Below are 20,448 nucleotides of genomic sequence, written 5' to 3'. Positions count from 1 at the left end.
GAGATTATCAGTAAAGTCCTCAATCCCTCTATTTCCTCAGCAATACTTGCTTTTCTATCCTGATAGTTATATGCTGTCCTACTAGTTTTTCAGTTGTTCATGTTGTTTTCTTCTCATAGAAGTCAAGAACTGAATGTCTGGTGGGAGGAAAGAAAAGACAGACGGCAAACCAAAAGTAGTAATTCAGTGAAAAAAACATTCTGGTAGTCTTTATACAGCGTAAGGAAAACCCCAAGACACAAATCTTAAACTAAAGAGATTAAGCTGTTGAACTACATAGGCCAGAATATGAAACTGCATTAGTTTAGGGGTTTGTTTGTGCAGCACAGCATGCTGTGTGCCCTTATTTTTCTTTGGACTTGAGACCCATGAATTTTCAAATCTACTTGCAGTTGACTCAACACAAAGATGGTTGGCTACTGTATGTTTGCAGTCTGAGGCAGACTTTCTGTGCTCTCTGTAGCTGTAGCTGTGAGTGGGCAGGATATTCAGATTCATACAAGGCCAAACAATATCTGTAGGCTTAATTCTAAGCTTATTATCCTCTACAACGTCCTTTTAGCAGTGCTCTTTTATAGCCTTTGAAATGTGTTTTATGTATTCAGCTGCAGTGCCGTGTTGTTGTGCTGTTTCTTCTGCTCAGGAGACTGACTTTCCATGTGAGGCTTATAGGCAAGTATTGAGGCTGGGTGGATTGAAGGAGTTTGGGGCACTGGCATCCTTTTAAAAACAGATGTAGGGTTTTCCCCGAAGAGGGAAAATATCTTCTAACTCTCCTCTTCTCTATTGGGAAACATCATATAAAATTCAAGAAAGGCTTCAGGAAGGTAGGGACAAATGGGTGCCTGCCCAGATACCGTTTTTTGCTGAATGCGTCATGAGGCAGGTTGTGTTGGTGGCGATGGGCTGGCAGAAAGCTGACAAAGATGGTTGGACAGCAAATGTTTATGTAAAGCTCTGGTTCTTTTACACATGTGCAGCCCTTTATAGATGGTGAGGTGGCTGTATGGTCACCTGGTCCAAAATTTGTGGTGTGATGATCCAGGCATTGTTATGACTGTTCAGGAACGTGTGCCGTGGAGAAAAGCACCACCTGTTGAGTGCACTCGTGTTCATGTTTCTTAGCAAGTGAGGCAACTACACCAAAACCCCAGTTCTCAGCCTGTAAGGCTGGGCTGGAAGCACGTTGCAGGTCCCCAGTAGCTGTGTCTGCTTATGTTGGCTCTCTGGGAGGCCCTGAATTAGAGACAGGTCCTGGTGCTGCCACACTGGGATGGCAGAGAAGTAGCGCATTTTGCCAGGGACCCTGGGACTCGAGAAGAGATGGTTGATGTGTAAAGCGAGAGGAACAGCTGTGATTTTAAGATGGCAAAGCTAACCTCTACTCATGACAGCAGCTGAAGAAGCTCTTTGTTCGAGGAATAAGCTGAGTTGTGGCACTCTGGATTTCAAGGACGTTCAGCAGGCACTGCTCCCTGGGAGGAGGCACAGCCTGCGCTCCTGTGCAGCTGAGCAAGCTCAGGTGTCCTAGGACTAAGCTGGGCATGACCTTAGCATAAGGGCACAGATTGCCCAAAAGACAGTAATTTCATGCAGAACTGGGGGAGAGTGCCCAGCTCTGGGCATTATGTGGGGATGGTGTTAGCGACATGCAGCGGGTGCTGCAGTCCTGTGGGCATTGGCTCTACTGAGTAATACCACTGTGTGAGGGTGCCTCTCAGGAGAGGACAGCCTGGTGGAGGGTGAAGCTGAGCTCCAGGCTGGCAGGGTTATGAAAGGCTCCTCAATGAAGTAGCCTTTCTGTCATGAGTTGTCATGGTTTAAAAGACTTTGTGTCCTGCCATGGGAGTGATATTTAGAGGAGTGGTTGTCTGTCTCAGATGAGAGAAGTGGACTTTGCTCTCTTTATGCTTATTCTTGCTGTCCAAGGCAGGTACGCACTTACCCATAAAATGACAAAAGAGAGATATTATGCAGGACTGAATGTGGTTTTCCTCAGAGGAGGTGGTAGTTTGCTAGGTAATATAGGAAATGTAAAAAATACTTCAGAATCACAGAATATTCTGGGTTAGAAGGGACCCGCAAGGATCATTGAATCTGCTCTGGAAACTTAAGTGAATGACCTGTTGTCTTGTACTTTTTTAATAGTACTTCCTTTGCTTCCTTGCCCTTCTATTTATTTGTGGTATTCCTGTTCTATCATATAACAGTTTTAAAAATAATCCCCTGAAGTAAATAACATCAATTTTTTTTCCTGTTTCCTTACCAATTATTGACTGTTTTTTCAAACTGAATAGAGGCTGGAAAATTAAATAAAGACTTCCAAAATAACAAGCTCCAGAAAATTTTATTTAATTTGTGGATTCATTCTGTTCACTCTCTTTCCTCCCCCCGATTTTCTTTTTTTTTAAGAAGATCTTTATTAATTTAGTCTAGTAACTTAGTGCCTATATTAAATTAATCTAATAAAAGTCAGGGTCCTCACATAACGTTTCCCAAATGTGGAGCAGCATCTATTACACGAGGCACAATCTTTTCACTGTAAAATGTAAACCCGATATGTAGAATTACAAGCCATTAAACTGTTTAGTGTATGTTATTTAAGTCGAATACTTCAGTACAGTCATGCTGGAGGAAAGGAAGGGGCAGTGCTAGCATTCAAAAAATTCAAAAAGGCAAAACCAAGCTTCATGTATCAAAGTGATTTTCATCTATGAAAGTACTCTGAAGTTTGGCATTAAACCTTGTAACGCTCACAGTCTTTCTATTGATAGTTATACCCATGATTCTATGAAACTTTTAATATATAATCCTGTAAATATCATATGTAATCATGTAAATGCGTAGTCTGTATTAAAGTCTGTGTACTGTTACAGATGTGCAAGCCAGAAAATGTTTAAATTTACTGGCTCATAGATGTGTTGTTTTGTGCTCTGAACTATCACTGGTACATGGAGTTTATAAGAGCATTTTTAAACAGCAAGAGCAAAGACTTCCAGCAGCAGCAGTTCAAGGGGCTTTGTGCTGCCAGAGCTTCGTGTGGCTGGGCTGTGCTTTTCCCCTTGGGTGGAGGTCACCCTTTTGTGCAGAGCCCCGAAGTTCCACAAGTCTCAAGAGCTGGGGTGGAGCATTTGTCATTCGGGGCTTGTGGGTGTTCCTGTTGATTTGTGGATGTGTACATCACAGTATAATCACATAGTTTATTCCTGTTCTCTCACTGAATTATTTATTATGGACTGAAATGACGAAGGAAGGGGATTCTTTTGTATTGGCATAAGTGTAGGATTATGTTCGTTGTGTGCTTTCAATCACTACACCACCAATATGTCAATTGGCAGAATACAGTCTACCTCACATATAGGATGTTGCAAAGTTCAGTTAATTAATGTTTTTCAAGTGCATTGGGACCCTCTGATGAAGGACGCTTTAGAAGTATGGGGGAGGATTCTGCTGGTTATTTTTTCCCGTCTGTTACCCCAATGTGTCATTGATTGAAATTCAATAGAGTAATATAGGCACCCTTATAACAATGAGCAAAGGTAGTATAAAATTTTCTTAGATTTTCCAAAAAGCTAGAAAAGACAGCTCAATAGTATAATACAAAAATTAATATAATCAGTTTAAATTTTTGTAATTTTTCCCATTGCTTTTTCATCCTTTCTGCTTGAAAAGTCATTCACTTTGCTGGATTAACAGTAATAACTACAAATTATGGCTTTATGTTGTTACAGTGTGATGATATACTACAGCCAGTTTAGAGGTAAGAAACACAGGCTGAGTTGTTATGTACTGCAGGGTAGTGATTTTCTGCAAACTGATTTATGAATAAATAATTCTTTGTACTTACTACATGGGACAGGCAGTTTTCAATTTCTGTAACAAAACACAGCTCAATGAAGGAAAATTACATGCTAAAGCATGGGGATAATATGCTTTTGAAGGAGATAAACAAATGCAGTCTCTGTCACAAGAGCCTGCCCATCATGGAGGGAAGTCCTGCAATAGTGGCTGATAGAAAAATGGCTTGGTGGTCCCAAAGTGGGGCTTTTATTTGGTATTTCTTTGAGGTTTTTCTTTTGGAGAGTGGTTAAAGAAATCAGAAGTGTTTGGGTATTAATGTCAATCTACAGTTTCTCCTGAGTATCTGTTTTGATAAGAGCTGCTGTTAAGAAGCACTCTGTTTGACCAAGACTACTGGATTGAATTCACAAGGGACCAGCAAATGTTGGTTGTGTTCTTTGACCAGCCTTGTGCTTGCAGTCTGCCACTCTTGGGCTGTGGTCCTAGGATCCCTGGGATGCAAGGAAAAAAATTCTAAGACACCTGACTAACTTTTAACCCTGGCAGATTAGCATTTAAAATGAATTACATTAATGATGCGTATGCACTTGCGTTAGTACTGCGAGTATCCATTTTAAGTTGTAATTCAGGTATGCTCATAATTTGTGAAAGGTAAAATCAAGAGTATAACCATGGTGGGTGCAGGGGGTAGTTTGGAGGGAGCCAGTGACACGGTGAAGCATGTTCTGGTCTTATCTGCTCTGTTTAGCCACAAAAAGGAATTTGGAAAAGGCCCCATTTTAAGAGTTTGATTTTACAGCAGTGATGTACTGGAGAGTACCTGAGGTGCTCCAGTAATTGTTAGGGGGCTATCCAGATTAAAAGTTACCTGTGCAGGTGAATGGCAGATGCAGGACCTGGTCTTCATTCCAATTAGGACCAAGAAGTGTCGTAGTTAGACTATGATGTATATGTTCTAAACTCCAGATGTGGCATTCTTAGAATGAGTGTACTGTGTGGCTCTTTCCATTTGCAATGACAAATGAGGCTTCTAACCTATATAGATCAATAATTTTCATGGGACAGCGTGAACTACATAATAATGGAAAGGGTTTGCCAGTTTAGCTGGGTTTTTCTAGAAAGCAGCTTTCTGCCTTTTGTCGTTTGATGCTCCTGATCAAAGCAGTTATTCTGGAAGGCTGCTTTAGCTCCAGCCTTGCATCCATTCAATTCACGTCTCAGTAGGGTGATATCCTAGGAATAATCCCATTTTTCAGGTGATGAAATAAAGCTCATGAGGATCCTGTGATGAGTTCTGCTGGATATAGAATGGGTCGGCTGTGATTCAGCAGGGCAAGACTTCTGTTCAGTGTAGTGTTCTGCTCTCACTTGTGTAGTTATCACTTTCTTCTCCAAAGGAGCTGCTTTCTGAATGAAACTCAATTGGAAACATGCTGGCAGGGTGGCACATCACTGGCCTAAGTGGAGCGACAGCAGAAAATTGCAGTGGTTGTTACGTACAAACCTGACACTGGAGCTCGCAGAGGTTTGCCACTGGTGTGTTCTGCTGTTCTTGTGTGCAAAGGGAGTTAACACCTTTTACACAAAGTTACTCTGTCTTTTTTCCCTGTCTGCATTTTGATGAAGCTGAGGCTTAAAGTTAATAAAAGACCTGGCTACAGAAGTACATCCCATTCAAGAACCAACAGCCAGTGTGGATAGAGAATCTCTTCTAAAATACATTTTGAAAAAAATCTTTTGAGAAAACCGGTGTCTTTATTGTCTTCAGTTGCCCAACTGTCCTGGGCTGCGTTCAGTCATTTCTTGGTGAGCTGAGAGCTGTTTTAGTGTATGGCCATTTCTTGAGTGTGTACAAGCATTTGAAGTCTGTTAGCTTTCCCTTCAAAAAACCTTCACTGGAAAAAAGACCCAATAGATACAGGAAAGAGAACCAGATTTGTTAACAGAAGAGTTTTGGGAACTCAAGGAAGATGTGGTTTTGGATTTCCTGAGCTTTCTGATTTGCTGTGCACTATCCACACATAATTTTGAGAAGGTCTGGAGCTGACAGAGAAGTGATACTCCTGGAGAAGTAGCCTATTCATTAATAACACAGTGACCTTTGCTCATTCCTGTTCCCTGTCCCAAGTGTCAGTTGTGATAGGCTAAAAGCTCAGCCAGGCCAGTTAAAGTGATTTCTTTAAGGGCCTGAGCTGTACCATTTGAAGTCAATGAGAGGAATAATAAAAAAATGTGTATGTGGAAGTGACCTCTTGCTACCAGGCTGCTTTCCTCTCGACGTTGCTGTTTTGCTAGAAACACCCAGTCTGGAGAAGAAGGGACCTTTTTAGGGGGAAAATTTTGGCCCACTCAGTTTTTACTGAGTAGTCATTCAGAGATTTCTGAGCATGCAGAGAATACATTTGCTCAACAAGCTGGCATCATGTTCCCAAACACAGCCCAAGAGTTGCCTTAAGTGCGGTGTTGGTGCCATGAAATAAGCACCTGTGAAGTCTGCTGAGGAGCTGAATGGAAACCATGGCTTCTGGCTATCCTTTGGACCAGCTTAATGTGCTCTGGAAAGAAATATTTCACACGTCATATCACGCCGGCTGAAAAAATAGCGTGCATCAGCAGTGCTGTAACACAGAGTAAAGGACTCCCAGCAGGTGTTAACGTGCAGAGGTACTGAGCATTATGGTAACACCTGTGTTTGTTTAAATCCAGCCAAAACAATTTCCTCTCCAGTTGTAGAGGAGGATTAAAAAAAAAAAAAAAAATCTCCCTAACTTCCAGTAGTAGCAGACATTCCTGTAAAACAATTTGCATAGTATTTCCCGTGGTGCACTCTGGCTGCACAGGGGCTTTTTTTCTTTAAACCCTTTTAGTCTGGGGACACCTTTAGTAACTTCAGTGCTTCCTGACCATCTCTTTGTCCTTTGCCAGTGTTGCCAGGCCTGAGCAGTTGCAGATGGTGTGCTCTCTGAGTGCTTTCCTTAATTGAATGAAAAATAAAGCCTCTTGTAAAATATTACCAATTTAGATGTGACTTATGGGGCACATATGATGCTTATTTTTTCAATTACACGAAAACTTGGCGAGGTTAAACATAGGAAGCCAAGTGTTCTGTGAAGCTGGTATAGATTTCTGGATTTTTAGGTGATTTTGTTTTAAATTATTATGTAGCAGGAGGAGGTGAAGGAAGTCACCAGCTAAACTGTGTTTTTCCAGCATGTATTTTACTCAGTGGACCCTTGATGCTCATTTCATGACTAATATATGCTGTGCTATATGCGTTTCTTGTTGTCACCAGAGATAACATTAAGTAAACTATCCCCTTAAGAAAAACAGCTTTTCTTGGCAAGTGGAATATGACTCAAGGAGCCAGCACTGGAGACATACGGTGCTGTGAATGAGAGCTGTGTGTTACTCTACTGGATCTGGGTCCAGGCACTATTTATACTGCAGCATATTCAGCACCAGATTGTTAAATCTTAATACTGAAACAGTGCATCATTGAAATGTTTTTGTTCTGTTTATGTCCCATTTTCAAGCATCGGATATCAAGCAACACTTACTAACTTTTTGTTTCGTTTGGACAGTACCTCTCTTTGCCAAAGAGAGGTAATCTAATCTGCTCTTGAAATATTAGCCTGTATGTGCCAGTATGGTACAGTGAAACTTTGTGCCACTGAGGATGAACTAGGTCACTTCCAGCTTCTTTCAGTATGTGGTGACAGAATGCCTTGCAAAGCAGTACATCGGTGGTAAATGCAAAGATTGAAGTGCTGCAGAAAAGGAGTTGTACTAAAATTGTTTCCTCTTCAATCTGTGTAGGAATGGGGGAAAGTATAGCAGGTACTTCATGGGCTCCTTGTGTTCTTTTATTGTCTCAGCAAGAAGCTTTGTTTCACTGTTTCAGTGTGGTGTTTATTTTATGATCATATTTGGGACATCAGGATAAGAGGTTTTTGTCATTTACAGTTCTCTTAGCTCCAGAGCTGGTGAGGGGCTGGGAGTGGAAAGTGAGGAGACAGCTGAAGTTTCTTGGCTTCACAACATCCTTCCAGATACCCAAGAGGAGTTCTTGGCGTGCCTGTTATCTCAGAAGAAGTAGTCTTCTCATGTATTAGTGTATTACTTTTTTTTCTGGCAGTTGAGTTTATGGATGTCTTTTCAAAGCTCAAACAGTATATAAAGAAACCTCAGAAGGCATCCGTTTGAATGGGAGAATGGTGTCTTGTAGGGCTGAGCTGAGGAAAGCTGAGCAGAGCAGTGGGGCAATGGGTACACAATGGAGGAGGGAATAAAAGCAGTAGTGGCAGAAGTGCAGAACAAAGCTGAACTGCTTTGCTGTCATGTAAGATGGCACTGTGGCTTTCTTTGTTTGGTGTCTTCCTGGAAGTCATTCCTGGGATTAGTCATTGTTTTTGGTGTGGGTGGGCCCTCTGCAATTGTCTAAACAAAAATAATACCTCTGCACCAAATGGTTTACCATCCAAGTTTACAGTCTTTGTGACAAGCTCATCCAGAAGAGGTGATGATCCCTATTAAAGAATGAACAGAAGTAGAAATAGAACTTACAGCATTCTCCCCCACCTCCAAAAAGCTATTTTGGATCTGCGGTCAGCAGCTTGCAGTTGTTTGGTTCTTTTTTTTTTTTTTCCACAAAAAAAAGCAACCGTCTGCATAGTGCAACTTGTATCTGGGAGTGAACTCTTCCTGCTTGGTGGGTTTCCAGTGGCATCCATCCACACTGGGAGTCGTACCATGCTTAGATTGTAACAGTGCTGAAAGCCCACGCATAAGAATTTTCCTGTTCAGGTCAAAAGTAATGCATTTATTTACTGAAAAGTTTTTGTGGGCTGCAAAACCAGGACTACAGAGTACTTAAAGCTTATCCTAACGTAAATGAACTGGGCTTTAGAGCTGTGATGAAAGATGTGAAGGGAGGAAGTCTCCTATGATTCCTTGAAGTAATTTAAAAGTCAGGAACATGTCAGCAACTGTCTGCTAAAAATTTTAAATCTATTCCTGCTCTTTCTCACTCGTTGCCTCAGGAGTCAGTAGAACACGTCTTTCTGGGCAAGACTGCAATAAATCTCAAGGCAGAGCTTGAGTCTTGGGAAAAATCTACCTGGCTGAAGGGTTTAATAAATGGCTGATAATATATAAAGTATGGATTTTTTGTTTCCTTTTCAGGAATAATCAAGCTGGGGAGGTGGAATCCCCTCCCTCTCAGTTATGTGACTGATGCACCAGATGCGACAGTAGCCGACATGCTACAAGATGTCTATCATGTTGTGACATTGAAAATCCAATTACAAAGGTGGGTGTTTCTGAACATCTGGCCTTCCCTATTCTCTGAGCTGCTCTGTTGGTTACAGCGTTACTACAGAGATTAGCACATCCTGTCTTCATTAATTTCTGGGCTTTTGATGAAAGGAAAAGAAAATGGAGAGAAGGATGGGTCACCTGGCAGCTTTTTGGTGCATGTTCCAACTGATACTGTATGTTTTCTGCAGTAGCAATATGGTAATAGAGAGGGGAAGGGTAGAAACCCAATCAAGTAAAGATACGGAGCTTTTAGAGGCAGACCTTTCTACAGTCTATAATTTAATGTCTTCTTAAGTTCTAATTTTATCAAATAATAAACTCCTTCCCGTTTTCTAGGGGCTGCATTGTAAAAATCCAGGTCTCCTGCAGCCAGTTGCTGAGATGTGGAGGAGGGGAGCTTTCTTTACTTTCCTTTTCTTTTCTCCAGTGGTCTTTCCAGCAAACAGAAGACAAGGAAGGAAAGTGTCACTGCAACTCCATTTGGCATTTGGAAAATATTTGCCTTCCCTGAGGGCTAGTTCTGATTAGCAAAGCAAAAGCTCCCAACACGTTTACACTTATTTACCCTCCTTTCTTCCCACTCTTCTTCCTTTTTTCTTCTTTCTCTCTCTTGACTTTCTAAAGCGTCCTCAAATGTAAGGTCCCTGGCAGTGCATGGCATACTCCAGAGCTGCAGATAGGCCTACATTGCACAGCCTCCCATAGCTGTATGGCCAGAACATGACAGAGGAAAGAGTGAAAAATAACAGTCTGGAATAACTTGCCAACAATTCTTTGAAGCTTTGACTTCAACAGAAGAGGGGCCCACAGGGATATGTGCGTGTCCTTTGGTGACAGGTACATACCCTCAAACTGTTCAGTTCAGTTTAGAATTTGGAAGTAGTTGATGCCTCACTGACATTAAGCTCCCAAACAGCAATATTTCTTTCTTATTGAGTCTCTGATAGGGCTTTGGTTTTCTGATTTCCATGAACAGGTCTTTCCTTGGTTTTATATATTGTTAAAATTTTTCAGTGGGGCTGCATCTCTGCAAGGTAGTTGTAAAAGAGTGTCTAGACCCTATAGCTGCTATAAAACAAGTGTAATAACTCATTTCCTCAGAAGTGTGAGCTACCAGGAGTTCATGTAGTCTGTTGTCACATTTTGTATTAGCAAAGGGTAGGAACCTGAGATTAAGATCTCAAATCTTCAAAGTGCCTGTATGCTTGGATGCCATATAAATACAAGATAGTCTATGACTTTTCGGTAAAGATGGTCACTGACTACTTGAACTCCACAACTGAAGGTTCAGCTGTGAGAGGAAAGCCAGGCTCTAAGGGCAGATGGCAGAACCACCTTCTGGGGCTGTGGGAGAGCATGCATTAAGTCTCTGCAGCAGACATGGCAGTGACAAGCTTCTCCCACCTTTTTGATGTGCTTCTTGTGCCTGTCTCCATGCATGTAGACACAAGCCATAAGCTTGTTAAATTAAAAGTGGCACAAAGTCATATGAAGACAAAAGCTTCACTACATACACAGTTCTTGTGGAATGAAAGTGAGAATGAACTGCACGTGACAGATGTTGGGCATATGGCTTAATGTGTTTCTGAAAAGCTCTCAGATACTTCAGTGATAAGGGCAGTACGAGAACCTGCATAAAATTAAACTAATCTTTCAAAGTCTTGCCTCCACACAATGAGGGCCCTCACTGTTCAGAGATTTTGTTAGTGGCAGTGCAGCATATATGTTTATTTTTCTACGCCAGCAGGAGTATCTTTGTCTGGAGAGGATGGCTTTACTCAGCCATTCCTGGGGCTCGCTTTATGCAGTTTCTTTGCTCTCCATCAGGCCCCAGCAGGAATGATTATGCACACATATGCCATAGGAGGATCAGCAGCTGCGTGTTGAACTGCACATCTTCTGGTAATTGTATTTGGTGGGAGAGGGACAGAGGGGAGAAACACCTTGATGGGCTGGCCAAGCAGGAAACTCCAGGGTTGTGCTTGTTGCTTAAAGGTCTATAGCACTTGCGTGCAAAAAATAAGCATCTGTGAAGGAGATGTTTCTATCTGCTTTTTGCTTTCTATTTTAACAGTTGTTCAAAGTTGGAAGACCTGCCAGCAGAGCAGTGGAACCATGCCACAGTTCGCAATGCCTTAAAGGAACTGCTCAAAGAGATGAATCAGAGCACGTTAGCCAAAGAATGCCCTCTCTCACAGGTCAGTGCTTTCAGCAGGCTTAGGGAAAGAAAGATTTGCAAGAACTAAAGCTCATAGTTTTTCTGTAGAGTCTACACTAAACAATTCCTTAAATACCAAATAATTTCCTTGTTTTCTTTAGAAAGGGGAAATTCTAGTTAATATGTTAAATAGTATCTTTACACCATGTTTTCTTAGTGGGTTGCCAGGTAAAAGTTATGACTTAATTGATTTGTTTTCATAGAGATGTAAATCCTTTATTTAGATTTTTATCTGAACCTATTGCAATAGAACTAATGATCCTCAAATGCAAGATTTGAGTGGCTTCTTCCCACTAGCAGAGGCTTGCTTTCCCTCCTAACCCATGGGTAGCTCTCATCAGCCTGCAACCGTGATAAAAAGTGTGCAGTTTTAACAGTTGTGCCCCAATTTCTAGGAAACAGCAACAAAAAATGTATATGTAATTATGTTAAAAAAAAGAACAAAAACTCAACCTCATTCTCCATGACTGCTTTTTAAATGGCAGTGATGTCATGTCTAAGACACAGGTTCCTACAGATGTCACGAGCTCTATTTGTATTTCAGATTGTTATAATGAGACATTCATAAAATTTTTATGACTTACTTCTTCTTGCCTCTCAGAAAAAAACAGAATAACACTTTAGCACCCAGACCAGGTAACTTTGCTAGGCATGAAAAATAGATTGCCTTCTAAACTGTGTGCTAGAATCAGGTTAATCTGTCCACTGTATCTTTTAAGAGTCAGAACATGGTAATTCCAGCTTCCTAAAAACCCATTGCTTTGCTTGTTTATATAGGAAATTTTTTCCTGTGTTTGTCTGTCGTCCATTGCACTGTATGTTCATCCTGCAGCTCATGATCCAAAGCCTCCATGAACCGAGAGAATTCTCTCTATTGACCACAAATTTGCCTCGCTGTGTTACAATTACAGCTCCAGGGAAAGGCACAGAGGTGAAATACGGAGCTGATAGGAATCACATTCTTCATCTTCTGTAGCCATGTGGGATCTGCAGAACTAACAGGAATGCAAGGGTTTTTTAAGGAAAAGGCATGGAACTTGCTGATTTAGTAAAGGAGTAACAGTCACTGTAGATATGCACAGTGTGGAATACGCATTGAATATGAAAGTGTTTTCCTTTTCACACAGTTTAAGTGTAATTTCTTTAAATAGAATTATCTGTGGAATCTGGTCAGCTAATGATGATTGCAGCATATGGTCGTCTCTGCCCAGTCTTCTTCAATATCCAGCATAACTAAACAATGCATCATTTCATAGGCAGAATTCATTTGTTGTCTGAGTCTGTTTACTCCCACTTCAGTTTCAAAGCCTACCAGGTGGAAACGCTGCAGTTGGTTTACTCCTTCTATAGCCTCAGTCTGACATATATTTACAAAATTACTGATGACAGAGGTGTAGCAGCCAAAATCCTTTCCCCACTGTTTATTTAGCAGGCAAAGCTAAGGGGAGATCCTTCTGTACGTATTTGAGCTTGTTTACTTTGAAGCACAGGTATAAATGACCTTGGGTAATGACTAACCCTTGAACTGAGACTACAGAATGCAGCCTGTATCATTATTATTATTGCCATAAAAAGTTTCAGTCTCTTTAGGTTTAGCTCACAAAATGCAGAAGATACAATGGAAGGTTGTATAGAAGCTGTCTATTACCATCATCTGAATATGCCTCTAATACAATTCCTTCTCCCAAATCAGTTTTAAAAAAATATCATGCCAAATGTGAAATGTCATTACAACCCCCTTGTGGTTAATATATTATTGACAGCAGCAAATTGCAGAGTGGTCTCTTAGGAGTCAACTGCAGAGTAAATGCTGCTGTTTATTAATGTGTTCACAGTGCCTCAAGTACAGCAGTGGAGAGGGGCAGCGCGGGGAGCTCCCGCTCCCACCAGTGACGGGGCTCCGTCTCTGGTTCTCAGTGCCCCCGCTCTCCAGGCAGCCCAGATGGGGATTCTGATTGCTGCTAATGGGAAATGTAATCATTCACTTTGATTTAAAATTGTTCTGGTTTTTTTCTGCTAGGTGTATTACATGTCTGCAGCGTAGCTACCCTTAGCATACGGCTCCTGTTCAAACAAATAAATCGCAGTTAACCAAGCTGGGTGGAAGGGGAGGGTAGGTGGGGGGAGTGTGTGTGGCAGAAAGAAATCAAATTATTTCAGCATTTCCATCTTTTTGTAGGCATCTCTGTCTTTCCTGTGTTGTATAACTCATTTCAGCACTGACCACGCATTTTGTCTCTTTGCTGGAGCAAGCTTTCTTGGGACGCGAGTGTGTCCCATGTTTTTCTCCTTGAACTTACTGCACCAGACTTTCTTTGTGTGGGTATTTCTTAGCTCCCAGTCTAACTAGTTTTCATTCCACATGGCTGTCATGGCCACACACATACCAAGCATTTGCTGCTTTATTCCTTTCTTTAAGGATTTTTCCAGAAATATTATGCACTATTTAGAAATTTGCAAGTAGTGAGTGATTTTTTTTTCTGCTCTCTTTTAAATGGGTATTTCCTTTTTGCAGACTTCTCAAGATTCCTAAGAGAAATACCCCTTTACATATAATAGTGAGGATATATGGTTTGAAAATTGTTACAGTTCTTTCCCCTGCAGAAGAGTATCTGTCCTGGGATTTTTTCACCAATGGTTAATTTACTGTTTGATTTTACTAATTAGTTTAAGTTTTGCTTTCTCAAATAAAGGTTAATGGGTTAATATATTCTGTGATATTTAATAGCCCCATGATTTCAGTAATGTTGATTTCTTGTAGAGCTAGATGATTTGGAGAAGGAAACCCCCACCCCCCCCCCCCCCCCCCCAAAAAAAAAAATTCAGAGAACCAAACCGATACGTAGACAGAGCTCAACAGTTTCCCCACCCTTCCTTAGTGAATGGAAATTTAACTGAAGCGATGCAAAAAAACCCCAGATTTGTTCAACTGTGTTCAAAAACCTTCTTCAGCAGAGGCTATTGCCATGTGAGGCTTTCAGAATTCTATTGCTTGTTAAAATGCTGTAGAGCAAGGAAAGATTTATGGGCAGGGACTTGCTGCTGACTGCCACAATGCTAGGTTTATGTCTCAAAATATTGATTTTAATTAGAAAATTGAATCTCAGTTTTAGAAATTGCAGCTGCTACTTAACAAGGCTCTTACTTCATAGCATCCAAACTCTACTGCAGTGCACCATAGCACCCTTTGAGTGGAAAAAGCAGAGTGAAAAGGCAGAAGGGCCTCTTCAGTGAAAGTGAAATTACTTGTTGAAGACTGGAAGTAATCTGTATCACCCAGTTATCTTAAGTTGCTCAGTTTTACTCACATTTTTTAAGTTCCTAAAACTCAAAGAGTTAGGAACAGACAGAGTCCTGAGATACGGCAGTGAACAGGACAGGAGGCTGGTTACATCTGGAAGAGGGCAGGGATGATTTTGTTTTTAAAGCATTGTTAAATTCATTGAGCTAGTGCACAAGCCTTATAGCTTTCCGGGGATGGCCAAGATCCTGCAGGAGCTTGTTGGCCGGAGCTTGAAGCCATGGTTTGAGCTGTGAGATCATCCTTGCTCTCTGCTCTTGGTGCAGAAAGGTCTCACAAGGTGCCACAGCTTTCTCTGAGCTTTGACGTAAGCGCAGAAGGAGGGCGTGAGGAAAATAAAGTACAGTCTGTGGAGAAGGTGCATTGGCTCCTGTGTGTTGGTGCTGTTAGATTGCGTTTCCTTGCTGGTAGTGTACATGTGCCGAGAACGATTTGACCCTGAAAGGGTTCAGAGAGGGGAAAAGGAGAGGAAAATGTTGTTAAAGGATGCCTCTTCTGTATAGCATGGAGGAAAGGAAGGGAAAGATAGAATGGAAGAACTACCAGTAGTGAGGCTGTTTGCCACCCTATGGGCAGAAGCACCCCTGATATAAAATATCCTTTTTATTGGTATCAGGTGCTGGAAAACCAGTCTGCAGCCTCTCTTCAGTCAGCTTGTATGGCGGGGTGCTGGTTAGGCAAGTGATATATCAGTTTTGTTGAGCTTTTTTGTGGGTTTAGACTGCTCTGTGTTGTAGTATGTGTAGTTCCCTGTGCTCTGTATGGCACTGCTAATTTCTCTTCTGGCTGATTTTTCACACAAGGGCTAATCACACGTTTCTGTAAATTGTATTAATTTAACTTATTTGCCTAACTGTTGTTCTGCAGCGAGTAGCACGGATGTTCTCCAGTTCTTGGCTGTGCGGTCTTGCTGCATTTGGAAGCGGAACAGAGACATCTGAAAAGCATTATTTGGATTATGCATGCTGGGGCATCTAATCTTACCTTTAGGATCTGGTTCCTAAATTGTTCTTGGTGCAGTGAGCGTGTGTTCCTCAGCACGGCACTGCCTGCTGTTATGCAACTAAAGTTTAGCTATTGCAATATCACAAGTACAAAGCAAAGTAGAACTTTGCCCCCCAGCCTGAGCTGCAGGTCTCAGTGTAGGTTTGTACTATATTGTTTTTTACATAATTTACATAATTGTGCAAAATAATTATTATTTTGTGATTTTATTCATGGCTGGGCATAGAGACTGGAGAATAAAACCAAGTTTTTGTACTCATCAGAAGGTTCTTTTGGGTTTAAAGTCACAAATGGATGATCATTATGCACTCGCACGTCACTTGCTTTCCCTGGAAAAGATTTCTAATTGTGGAAGATATTTTAAATCACTTTTTGTTTTTCTTTCTATACTTCCAGAGTATGATTTCATCCATTGTAAATAGTACATACTATGCCAATGTGTCAGCAACCAAGTGCCAGGAGTTTGGGAGATGGTACAAAAAGTACAAGAAGATTAAAGGTAAATTGATTTTTTTGTTGTTGTTGCTTTCCAAGTTCTTGAAATTCTGCTGACAGTTTGAGATTGTTCGCTTTAAATAAAAGTAATAACAAGCACTAATATTATTTGTGAATTTGTCTACAAAGAGGACACAGTCACAGCACATTTGAAATTAAATCTGATACTTTTCAAGCAAGGCTGGCATGAAAACACAGGACACAAAACATGCTTTAAATATCCCATTTAGCTGTGCTGAAAGATCAACTGTGTTTTGAATTAAGTGAAAACATTTTGGAAAGAAAATGTTGTAGTATCTCAGGATTTAAAAGTTAAATTGCTATGTAAGTTGCCTTAGTTTCATTTTGCTCCTGAAAGCTGAAAACCTGACTTCTTAAGTTACATGTGCCCCTGTTTGCTGTTTTCAGTAATGCAGAATGTACTGGCATTCCTCCTGTATTTTATGCTGTGGAATCTGGATACAGAAAATTTAGTACTGATTTTTGGGAGACACTTGTAAATAACAAGGTGCTGCACCCACTGAAATTAAGAGAAAAAAAGCCCATTGTTTATATTTTTTCTATAATGAAATTAGATTAGTAGATACCCAGTGCCCGAGGCAGTAAAATTTTTGAAGTTCATCCCATTCTCACCACTGAACTGTCTGATCACCTGTCAGTGGTGCACAAAATGATGTGAAAAGCATCCATCCATAATGTGTGGTTTTTTATTTTATTCTCCCTTTCCTTTGGCAAGGGACTTAGGTGTGCACCAGACTATTAGTTTTAGTAGGTTTTTGGTTTTCTTATTTGTTTTTCGTTTGTTTGTTTGTTTTTGTTTTGTTTTTTAACACTCATGTCCTTTAAATGATCAGGAGTTAGAGGATAGTCAAAAGCTTTTTCATAATTCCACCTGGCTTCTCTCTCCCCAAATATCCACCACCCTTGGAGATTAGCTGTATCCTGGGACAGAGTTTTTCCATAGTTTTTCTCTCTTTTACACCTCTGAAAGGAAGATGCATTGTCTGAAAGAAGGCATGGACTGTTGCTGTTGTTTCTGTCTGTGATTCTTTCCGTAGCCATTCATGTAATTCATGTAATTCACAAACATTATGAAGAAATAGGGTAATGTCCTGTCCTTCCTGAGGAACCATTGTATTTTTAGTTGCGTGAAGATCAGCACCTTTCAAAAAGAGTGTGCCATCTTTTCCTGATAAAAGGCTGGCAAACATAAGCTACAGAAAGGTTGCTTGTTTTGTTTCCTTAGGACAGGCTAGAAATGTGCATAATAATACCATAAAAAGTCTGCTGCTTGAGTTAGGAACACATGAAACAAAATTGCATGGAACATCCGAACAAGTTCTGAGGCATCTGTTTTTTCTCTGCACATCTGGCTTGTGCGGAGCATACCTGTAAGACATTTGTGCCTGGGCTCTGCAATGATTAGATTTTCACTAGGGGAAAAAGGAAAGAATATTCTATGGTGAAATTATTTGTGTCTAGGAGGAAAATTGTCCAGGCAGGATTGAGGTAACAGTGCAGGCAAGGAAATGGAGATGTTGCTTTTAAGCTACTAAAATGGTTTAGGCTAGAAGTAAAAATGTTGATTGGACATTTTAGTATGTGGTTACCCTCATGCCAAATAAACTGGATATTTTATTTTCTCTCTAAATTGCCATTGTGTGAGTCAGAAGTGTTTCTTTTCTCTAAATGGTGTCTCTTAATAACAGAATTTTATTCAAAGTGCTTTAACATATCCTCTTGGTTAAAAAGCAATCAAAGGAATCTAACAGCTTCGAGGTCATCACCATTCGCTTTTACTTGCTGTTCTGGGAGAAGAGAAATAGGCTTTTTTTAAATTTTTCTTTTTCTTTTTTTCAAAACTGGGCAAGGGTGCCGATTGCAGAGGCACTGGAAGCCCTTAACTGTAGTGTTCTTAACTGTAGAGATACTACTACAGCTTTTGAGTATTTCCAGCACGCTGGTTTCTTCCACTTTCTTCCATTCTTAGGGCTTTACACTCTTACTTTTTTTTGCTTAGTAAGTGCACAGTTAAATTGTTAAGTGCAGTAAAAACAGAATGAAACCTCAATCAAAAGGTCAAGGATCCAAACCTGAAGAGTTTGCCAGATAACTCTGTATCTGTGCTATTCAGAGACACAGCCAGTCATTGCTGTTTGGAAATTCGTGTGTGTGTGTTAGTAGGAGGAGAAAAAGGAAGGTTAAGGTATGTGTGAAGTAAACACAAGCTGCTATAAAGCAGTTCAAGTAGTGTTGATTCATCAACCATACGAGTGGGAGAGAAAACAAAGAGTCTGTGCAGGTACAGTGGTGCATGGAGAATAAACAGTCATGCAACTTCAGAGCAGTAATCTTAACCACCTGCAAACAGGAAGACTTCTGCACTTCTTTTGGTGGTTTCAGTTTCTCATCATCTCTCATTTCGTGTTGTTTTGTTTCTTTTCTGTAGCCAGACAGTCCTGCAGGACAGCTCTGTTTGTGTGCAAAGTCAGTGACTCAAGTTACATGCATCAGTCATCATGTACTCCTTTAATAATACTTTTAAAAAGGACTTCCAAGAAGGTGAATGAATGATGCAGGGATTCATTTTTTGGGCTGTAGCTGGACAGATTAGATAAAACTATGATTTAGAGTCTTTGGAACCAGCACCCGTATCCTTGTGTAACTCTAGAGCTGCTTACTAGAAAGTAAAAGCAAAAAAACAATTCACATGAGCTGTGGTAAATAAAATAAAATAGGAAGGGGCTTCAAAATAACTTTATTGACGTTGCAAACTAAATGCAGCCTACAGTGCTAAATGTGTTTCCTATTATCTGCTAATGTCTGTTTTAATAAAACAGTGGGAACTAAATGGTTGCTTCTTAATCAAAACCATGATTTCCTAAACATAAGCTATGTGATTCTGTTACAAATTGCCACAGATAGATCTACTAGGTCAATTTTTTTTCCTTTCTCATAGAAATAAATAAACAGTAAATTAATTATACTCCCTGGAAGATCAAAGTAATTACAACCAAAGACAGACAGAAATAAAAAGTTCTCTGGAAAAAAAAGAAAAAAAGCATCGCATCAGGTTGCTGAGTGCATTGATAATGTTTAAATAATATAAGAAAGGGAACAATCAATAATTTGATATCATTAGCAACAGATGTAAAAGCTGTACACAAATGGAATTGTATCAAATCTCAAGTAAACATTCTCAGTGTGCATTCTGTTGAACTCACCGAAAAGACAGCTAAACCACTTATGCTCATAATTCTTAAAAAAATTTCAGTTAGTTAGCTCAGCTTGGCAATTTTGTCTTGTGTCAGATAATGCTAGAATAAAATTCTGCTTGAATTTTTTTCTACCACCTTGCCCCATCCCCTTAAGGTTTTAAGACATTCACAGTTTACTCAGCAGCGTGAGAGTTAGCATACAGCCAGATTTGGGAATTGGCAGGTGTGGGGATGGAGGCTTTTTGTCTTCTCCTGGCCCTAGGTCTTCCACTTGGGATGTGTGTGAAGACATGAGGGAGATTACAATGGGATGTCCACTCTTTCCAGTCTCTTTGGGGTACACGTAAATATTTGAAGGAGAGCTAATATTGAAACAGTTGTAATGGAATGTGTACAGTGGTTGGGAAACAAAAGGCTTAACAGTTCTACTGTGTCCTTCTTGCCCTCATGGGTGTCTGTAATCACTTGAGGTGGTAATTAAGTTATTTAGTATTTCTTGTAATTTTGTTCAAAATGTGCACCATGAATTAATGTAATATAACTATGTGAAGCCTCTTTTCCCCTTTTCTATTTACTTCTTTCTTTTTCTCTTTGAGGGATGCAAGGCCTTTTAGTGCAAAGTCATGCATACATGACAAGGCTTAATTACGTTTAAACCTGCCTCAATGAAGAGTCAGAGATTCCCCTTTTTTACTAAAGAATACATACTGATCAGTGACAACTGTAGACCAATGGCTTATTCCAGTGGTTCTCAAACTGCCTATCTCCTGCCCAGTCCCACGGGGATGCTTCTCTCAATCTGAGAAATGCTTGATTTCTCTAGAAGCTGAACTTGCTGAGGCTCGGAGAAGGCATTCAGCATTGTTGAAATGCAGGATTTTAATAATCGCTTGAAAGGTTTGCATTGATTTTAAATTTGATTAACAGATAGATACAGGAGTAAAACAGCACTTTGTAAATAACTATATACATGTATAAATATATAGGTATGTATGGAGAGAAGTATTTCAGAACTTAACCATGCAATTCAGGTAATTGTCAAGGGATCAAACTCTTACCAGTTACCTACTTGTGTCCCAGTGTTTTGGGTTCAT

General features: G+C 40.3%; 1 protein-coding gene across 1 annotated transcript in view; it reads left to right on the top strand.

Moving 5' to 3' along the window:
- SATB2 (SATB homeobox 2) overlaps positions 1-20,448 on the top strand; it is a 130,601-nt gene that overhangs the window by 47,333 nt on the left and 62,820 nt on the right. The window contains 3 exon segments of the mRNA XM_066189651.1: positions 8,983-9,109; positions 11,192-11,315; positions 16,038-16,140. Coding sequence (XP_066045748.1) covers positions 8,983-9,109; positions 11,192-11,315; positions 16,038-16,140 — 354 coding nt within the window.

This window comes from Chamaea fasciata, unplaced genomic scaffold (assembly GCF_029207755.1).
Source record: "Chamaea fasciata isolate MVZ Bird 193981 ecotype frontalis unplaced genomic scaffold, bChaFas1.0.hap1 SCAF_8, whole genome shotgun sequence".
Lineage (NCBI taxonomy): Eukaryota > Metazoa > Chordata > Aves > Passeriformes > Sylviidae > Chamaea > Chamaea fasciata.
The sequence above is the reverse complement of the archived record's forward strand: the minus strand, read 5'-3'. Positions and strand labels throughout refer to the sequence as shown.